Source organism: Podarcis melisellensis (assembly GCF_964234715.1).
Source record: "Podarcis melisellensis genome assembly, chromosome: 2".
Taxonomy (NCBI): domain Eukaryota; kingdom Metazoa; phylum Chordata; class Lepidosauria; order Squamata; family Lacertidae; genus Podarcis; species Podarcis melisellensis.
In genome coordinates, this window is record NC_138529.1 from 117,269,951 (window position 1) to 117,278,670 (window position 8,720).

Genomic DNA, 8,720 nt, shown 5'->3' on the forward strand with positions numbered 1-8,720 from the left:
AACCCACAGCGCCACCTGCGTCCCGAATAGAGTGCTACTATTACTTCCCTTGATCTGGACACTAGACCTCTGTTGATGCAGCCTAGAATAGCTTTAGCTGCTGCATCACACTGTTGACTCATGTTAAGCTTGTGGTCCACCAAGATATAATAAATATTTTGTTATCTTCCCTCTCTCTCCTTTTTGTAAGCTGTTGTTTATTTACTCTGTGGACCCAGAGACAAATGGTTTGATGGCACTGGTTTAGGGACTGGTCTAAGGCAGAGCAGAGAGCAGATTCTACAAAGCAGGTGGTTCTTGCACATTTTTACTGAGTACCAGCCTTGTGTACCCTTAGGCAATGTCACTGGAAATTTCCTAGAAAGCCCAGCTTCTCATTGTGCCTCTGTATCAAGGAAAGAAGCCATAAGTCTCAGGCAGCAAGCAATCACTAAGAGAAAGGACTACATTATTAGGGACCTAGAGTTTACTCAGAAATCTCACCCACAAGTTTTCTCAAAATCCCCCCCATTTGCCCAAGTACAGTGGTGCCTCGCAAGACGAAATTAATTCGTTCCGCAAGTCTTTTCATCTTGCGAGTTTTTCGTCTTGCGAAGCACGGTTTCCCATAGGAATGCATTGAAAATCAATTAATGCGTTCCTATGGAAACCGCCTTCAGACCAGGTCCGGGGACAGTCTGTCCCCCGACCTCTTCTGAAGGCTGGCGGGGGGCAAAAGTCTTTGCTCCCCCCTGCCTGCCTTCTCGGGAGAGCGGAAAACGCAGCGCTGCCTTCCCGCTCTCCCGGGAAGGCAGGCAGGGGGGGACAAAGACCTTTGCCCCCCGCCCGCCTTTGGAAGAGGTCCTGGACCTCTTCTGAAGGCTGGCGGGGGGCAAAAGTCTTTGCTCCCCCCCGCCTGCCTTCAAAAGCCGTTCGGGATAGCGGGAAGCGCTTCCCTGCTATCCCGGACCGCTTTTAAAATGCTGGCGGTGGGGAGCAAAGCCTTTCGCCCCCGCCGGCCTTCCTGGACCTCTTCTGAAGTCCGGAGGGGGGGGAAAGGCTTTGCTCCCCACCGCCAGCATTTAAAAGAGGTCCCCGGAGATTTCCCTATGGGCTTTCGTCTTGCGAAGCAAGCCCATAGGGAAAATCGTCTAGTGAAGCGACACAAAAAACGAAAAACCCTTTCGTCTTGCGGGTTTTTCGTCTTGCGAGGCATTCGTCTTGCGGGCACCACTGTATGAAACACAACACTCCAGGTTCTTGATAAGCATAACACAGGATTGCCAGAATCCTGACAGATGCTGCCTTATGTTTTTGTTGTCAGATGCTCCTTTGTATTAAGATCAGGTCTCAACACAACAATGTAGCACTTGGGAATGAAGATGCAGCCCAGAAGCCCAGCACTGGAGGCCAAGATAGAGAAGATCTGCACAGCCACCATGTATTTCCCCTTTGTGCTCAAGTAGGTGGGCACGAAGGACACCCAAACACTACAGAAGACTAGCATGCTGAAGGTGATCAGCTTGGCTTCATTGAAGGCCCCAGGCAGCTTCCTGGCCAGAAAAGCCACCGTGAAGCAGATGGCAGCTAGGAAGCCCATGTAACTGAGGGCAGCATAAAACATGGCCACAGACCCTTCATTGCACTGCAGGGTGATCTCTGCAGTCTGGGAGTGCTTGTCGGAGTCTGGGAATGGGGGAGAGATGCCCAGCCAGATGGTGCAAATGACAATTTGGACACTGGAACAGGAAATGACAATGGAGTTGGCCAGACTCTTCCCCAAACATCTCCTCACCCTGTTCCCTGGTTTTGTGGCCAGGAAGGCCAGCACCACCATGATGGTTTTTGCCAACACAGAGGAGATGGCAACAGAGAAGATGATGAAGAAGGTTGCTTGTCGAAGAAGGCAGGTGAACTTCCTTGGCTGGCCGATGAAAAGGAAGGATGATAAAAATGAAAGCTGGAGGGAGACAAGGAGCATATAGGAGAGGTTCCTGTTGTTGGCTTTGACTATGGGGGTTTCTTTATATTTAACGAAGATTCCTAACACGATTCCTGTTGCTAAGGACAAGAATAGGCAAATGGAGAGTATGATCATCCCCAAATGTTCTTCATAAGACAAGAAAGAAATAATTTTGGGGACACACTGATCTCGTTCCTTATTCGGATGCTGATCTTCTGAGCATTTTGTACAATGTTCTGCATCTGAGGAGAAAAAGAATGGTTTCAACACCATTTACATCCATAACCCTCTGCATTCTTGTACATTTTGAAGACGGATGCTGATGTTGTGTAGGTGAAAAAATTAGAATGTGCAATAGCAAAAGATAGGCAGAATTGGCTCATTTGCTTCTTTAAATCTTATACTTGCATTCTGCCCTTACTCCAAGATGACAGAGGTGGTCACAAAGTTTTTCTTACTTTTTAATCACTGAAATACCCATACAATACTGGACAAAGCTGAGAGACCTCTGGCCACCCCAGATATATACATCTGGCATCTTCATTGTGTGGTTTTTCCCTATTATAAAGATAACCTTTTTATTGGCTGTTGTATTGTAATCATATTAACATAACGTATGGTTCACTTTATATTGTGCTTTCACTGCATTAAGTATTTACTTTTTTTGGCAATTTTTCAGTTATTCAAAATGATTTTTAAAACTATCTTTTTGTATTTGGTTCACTGAAAGCATGGTACAAAATACCTGAATAACTAACTATGTGCAATGTATGCTGAGGCTCTCCCTACTCCCCACTTTGTACCCCAGAGACTGCTTCCTTCTACTGAGAAATGAGGTTACAGGGAACCAGGCAGAGGGCCTTCTCGACAGTGGCCCCCATCCTGTGGAAGTTTTTAATGTTTGGTGTTTTATCGTGTTTGTAATATTCTGTTAGGAGCTGCTCAGAGTGACTGGGGAAAGCCAGTCGGATGGGTGTCATACAGATATAATAATACTAATACTACTGCTACTACTACTACTAATAATAATAATTCAACTCACTTCCTGGAAGTGGTGAAGGTGAGTAAAAATAGCAAAGGTGAGAAAGGATCCACATTCAAAAATGTCTTTGGAATCTTCACAGAAAGTGTCCCTGAGTGAATCTCTGCTCTGTTTTTATTCTCCCAAGGAACCCTTGGAGTCACTCACCTTCCTGAGTGGAGATTGTCCCTTCCGCACACAGAACACACAAACAACAGCAAACTGGCTTTCCTTCCTGAACCCTTTTGGCATATCCTGGTTGACATCTTTCCGTACATCTCGAGCCAGGCACGGTCTAACCATAAAGAGAAGGTGCATCAGAAGGAAACCACTAGGAGTATTTCTGGCTACGGAATTCATGCATAGAGGTCAAAAAGGGCACATCTTGGATGCACATTTGTCACCTCCAGACTGGATTATTGTAACTTGCTCTACATGGGGCTGCCCTTGAGACTGACCCAGAAACTCCAGCGGGTGCAGAATGCCACGGCGATACTCCTTACGGGGTCCTCGCTGCGGGATCACATTCACCCAGTGCTAGACCAGCTTCACTGGCTCCTGGTGGAGTACAGGATCAGGTTTAAGGTGCTGGTTTTAACCTTTAAAGCCCTATACGGCCTAGGACCCTCGTACCTACAAGACCGCCTCTCCTGGTATGTCCCACAGAGGAACTTACGATCTTCAAACAAAAACATCTTGAGGGTCCCAGGCCACAGAGAGGTTAGGCTGGCCTCAACCAGAGCCAGGGCTTTTTTGGCTGTGGCCCCAATCTGGTGGAACGCTCTGTGACATGAGACTAGGGCCCTGCGGGACTTGACATCTTTCCGCAGGGCCTGCAAGACAGAGCTGTTCCACCAGGCCTTTGGCCAAGGAACAGTCTGACCCCCCTCCTTTGGTAATTCTTTAGTGAAGTATTCTCTGATTTTTCCCATTCTTTTTGAAACCCTTGTCTAGTGTGATCTCCAGTTGCCTCTGTTAATCTAGCCAGTTCAATATACTCTAACAGTTTGTCTTGCCATTCCTTTTTGTTGGCACTGTTTTTTTCCCCCATACCTTGTTAAACTGCTTGGGCCACTCAATAGCCTCTGAGTTAATAGAGAACTTTACGCCAGTGGGTGCCTTTTTCTCCAAGCTCCCAATCTTCACTCTAACACGAGACTTATTAGGGAACATCACCCAGTTCTCAATAGAAAAGTCAATGGGCAGCTCTCCATTCTCATCCAAACACAGTCCTCCTATGGAAGTATTTGAGCACTGGATTTCTTTTAAAAAATGGTGAAGCTGGAATGACATGGGAAACACCAGCATTAAGAAAGCAGGAAACCATGTTGGATATCTTGGTCTTGTTTACTTCAAGCTCTTAAGAACTGGGGCTGTTGCACATTTCAGGCTTTCTATTTTATTATTAAAAAGCTAGCCCACCTTTCATGTTATAAAATAACAAGGTGCCTTGCAGAATAAGAGCTATAGAAAAGAAAAGAAAAGACTTCTAGGAATCCTCAGAGGCCATATGCGTCAAAAATGTCTTATCAAAAATGCAATATTCATAGAATCATAGAGTTGGAAGAGACCACAAGGCCCATCGAGTCCAACCCCCTGCCAAGCAGGAAACACCATCAGAGCACTCCTGACATGTGGTTGTCAAGCCTCTGCTTAAAGACCTCCAAAGTAGGAGACTCCACCACACTCCTTGGCAGCAAATTCCACTGTCGAACAGCTCTTACTGTCAGGAAGTTCTTCCTAATGTTTAGGTGGAATCTTCTTTCTTGTAGTTTGGATCCATTGCTCCGTGTCCGCTTCTCTGGAGCAGCAGAAAACAACCTTTCTCCCTCCTCTATGTGACATCGTTTTATATATTTGAACATGGCTATCATATCACCCCTTAACCTCCTCTTCTCCAGGCTAAACATGCCCAGCTCCCTTAGCCGTTCCTCATAAGGCATCGTTTCCAGGCCTTTGACCATTTTGGTTGCCCTCCTCTGGACATGTTCCAGTTTCTATGGTTGCTACAATGGATAGCATTTAAAACACACACACACACACATACACACACACACACACACACACACCAAGAAAGGAAATACCTGCCATGGATGCAGCCTTTGAAATTCCAAGTTGTCTCCTCCACTCACCCTAAACGGCTGCTTTGACCTTGCTGAATAGGCAGCATTCAAGGCTTGAGCCATGGCTTGGATGCTGAAGTGAGTGATGTAGTTGTCTTGCGACAAGGTTATCTCCAGCTCCTCCTGAGGCAGATCCTGCAGTTTCTCCTCCTCTGCACACCTTGTCCAGCCCCTCACAGACAGCACATGTTTTGAATAGGAACAATGAAATGCTTCGCGCCAAAACTGCTGAAGGAAATGGGAGCCTAGTGCGGAGGAGATATTTCTGGTGCTCCTTAATTTTGTCTTCATTACAAAGGAGAAGGAACCATGGAAGTGCTGGAATATATAAGGAGGATAAAACAAACTCAAGTCGATGTCCTGAAAAGCTGTTGTGATCCAGACTTTGGGACCAATCTGTTTCTCACTCTGTAGCGAAAAGATGATAGCCCAGCCCACCTGAGTGGTTACAAAGGAAACAAACACACACACTTGATTCCAGCTGACATATTCATCTGATCCTAATATTTCGTATGCGTTTTTTTCTGGTATTCTTTTTGATATGGCAATGCAAATCCCACTGCTGATCATCAGAGGTGTCAAGGCACTCACAAATCTTTCTCCATCATCATTGCTCGGAGCAAGGAGACCAATCCACGTCCATCCAAAATGCAGGAGCAGCTTGATAATCCCCTGGTACAGAGTTTCTTCTTTGGGGATCATCCGGTAGATGAAAGGGAACTGGGTTTTATCTTCAAGAACCTGGGCCATAAAGCCATAACTGATCTAGCAAGGAAAGGAAGAGATTGGTGTTTTGTTTTGCTTTCAGGATGAGAAACAGGTTATTTATTTACCTGAACTGATTAATATGTAACAAAACATCCGCTTGTTGAGGCTGATGGGAGTTCCTGAGTTTTGGAAAAAGAGCCTCAGATCCATAGCTCAGGATTTTCTCATTTTTTTAATGTCCCTTCTTAACTGCCCTGGAGACAAAAAGGCATTTGATGTAGCTGGCATTCCCCTCTGTCCCTCTATGCTGCCACCCTTCATACCTGTGGGATTTTGTAGATGCCTGACATGGCTGAAATCTCTTTTGAGATAGCAGAATTTTCATGTTCAAGAACAACCAGCATGTGACTCTGTTTCCCACATTGGTAGTTTGGAACGTTGCCTTCCCCTCCTGCAAGCAGGTCTAGCATGGCATCGGAAGTCATCCTCGCATCATGATAGTTCTCATAGAGGTTGTAGCCCAGGGTGATGTTGGGTATGAGCCGGGGATCCTGGTTAATCTCCTGGATGGTCAGCAAGAAGGACATGATGTGCCAACTGTACCTCACACTAAATCTGCAAGAAATAAATAGAATAAAAAAAGTGTCAAACCATGCAACAAAATTGAACATCCACAAATAACGGGGTGCATGCCTATTATACAAATGAAATGAAATGAAATAAATGGGGCCATGCATGCTCCTGCAATGCAGGAGTGTAGAAGCACACCATATTCAAAGAACAAAACTGAGTAAAAAACAAAAATTCTCTCCAAAGTTTGGGTTAAGCATGATAGCTCACTTGGTAGAGCATGAGACGCTTAATCCTAGGGTCATGGGTGAGAGCCCATCATTGGGCAAAATATTCCTGTATTGCAGGGGGTTGGACTAGATGACCGCCATGGACCCTTCCAATTCTAAACTTCTATGATTCTAAGTAGGGGAAGTGTATTGCCAAGGATGACCACTGGACCGGGGACAAGAAAGCAGAGTATCTCCATGGTAATTGGGATCAGCTTACAAGATCTACCTACCCTGGAAGAATGGCAGGTGAAAGTGATAGACTATATGGAATTGGCGGAAATGACTGGCAGAATCCGAGACCAGGGAGAAGAGTTGGTGGAAGAAGACTGGAAGAAATTTAAAGATTATCTACAGAAACATTGTAAAATTAATGAATGCTAAAATGATGTCGGAATGAAATGAAGCGGTTTTAGCAACAATGTTAAAAAGGAGTATGTAAAAATGGATTGTTAATAGATGAAAATATAAAGTTATAATATGTTAAGATAAAGAATTAAGATAAAAACAAAGAGGGAAAGGATTTGCTGAATTAACCATTCAAACTGGAATACAAAAAAGGGAGGTGTGAGGAGGTCAGGGAAACAAGTAAATGAAAGGCAAGACATGGAAAGATGGATTTATTTTTGACTGTTTTCATTTCCTTTGTATTTTGTATCTTTTGTTTTCTTTTTTCTATTTTTTTATTACCTCTATAATATATTTTTTTTGAAATTTTTAATAAATACCATTATTATTATTTTTTTAAAAAGGTAATTGGGATCAGCTTGAGCGCAGATCGGGAAGTTCCAAGTGCAACAATAAATCTTTACTTATGAATGAAGCCTAGCAGGTTGACAGATTGTGTGTGTGTGTGTGTGTGTGTGAGAGAGAGAGAGAGAGAGAGAGAGAGAGAGAGAGAGAGGTTGGGGAGGAAGATCGAGGGAGAGGTTGTTCATATTTTGGACATCTGACTCCACCAATGAGACCTGTATAGATTTTTAATGTTTGGTGTCCTAATGTGTTTTAATTTGCTGGAAGCTGCCCAGGGTGTCTGGGGTTACCCAGCCAGATAAGAATAAGAATAGATAATTTTACAGGGAAGAACCCAGAGAAGCTCAAATAGGACAAGTGTGCTGGACAATCTTTTGCTGGATTCTCAATCCCATCAGCCCCAACCAGCAAGGATCATGAATGATGGACACTGTAGTTCAGAAATGTGTGGGTAAATAGGAACCACTGGAATAGGGGTGGAGGAACATGACAGACACCTGCAGATAATTAGGTAAAGGTAAAGGTACCCCTGCCTGTACGGGCCAGTCGTGTCCGACTCTGGGGTTGCTCGCCCATCTCGCTTAAGAGGCTGGGGGCCAGCGCTGTCCAAAGACACTTCCGGGTCACGTGGCCAGCGTGACAAGCTGCATCTGGCGAGCCAGCGCAGCACACGGAAACGCCGCTTACCTTCCCGCTAGTAAGCGGTCCCTATTTATCTACTTGCACCCGGGGGTGCTTTCGAACTGCTAGGTTGGCAGGTGCTGGGACCGAGCAATGGGAGCGCACCCCGCCGCAGGGATTCGAACCGCCGACCTGACGATCGGCGCTGAGGTTTTACCCACAGCACCACCCGCGTCCCTTAATAATTACTTACTCGTTAATCCTGAACACTGGGGTCTGGGAAAAGACATAAGGATGCTGGTCTTGAAAAACGTTTGGAGATATAATCCCACTAACGAGGAAGTCTCCGGACCGGTGGTAGTTGTTTGCATCACTTTGATCCTTGATCAGGTTCAAGGGGCATTTTGCCTCCAGGCTCCCCCAGACTTCATGGGGAATGATTAGCAGCAGGAGTAGTGAAAGGAGCGGTAAGATCATTCTGACTCTGCTTTCTACATGCCCCAGTTGGCTCTTCCCACCTCCAGTGCCAGGAGATCAGAAGAAGAGGAAATCTCTTCCAAGGCCGAAGCGGCAGTGGCTTTAGTGATCTGGGAGGTGTTCAGCTGTAGCTTCAGAGCTGCTAACTTTACACAGGCATATCTCTCCCTCCTCTGGCCAGCTTTTCACCTGCTCTCAATCTTGACTCAGTCTGTGTCAGACTCAATAAAAATATT

At 45.4% G+C, this 8,720-nt stretch overlaps 1 protein-coding gene across 1 annotated transcript; it reads right to left on the minus strand.

Annotated features, from left to right (window-relative positions):
* Positions 1–1,285: 1,285 nt before the first annotated feature.
* On the minus strand, positions 1,286–8,484 carry LOC309361290 (vomeronasal type-2 receptor 26-like; the record flags this gene model as incomplete). Its single annotated transcript, XM_081896181.1, has 5 exons — positions 1,286–2,184; positions 3,132–3,258; positions 5,048–5,851; positions 6,118–6,409; positions 8,261–8,484. The coding sequence occupies 5 exons, from the start codon at positions 8,482–8,484 to the stop codon at positions 1,286–1,288; spliced, it is 2,346 nt and encodes a 781-aa protein (XP_081752307.1).
* Positions 8,485–8,720: the final 236 nt, after the last annotated feature.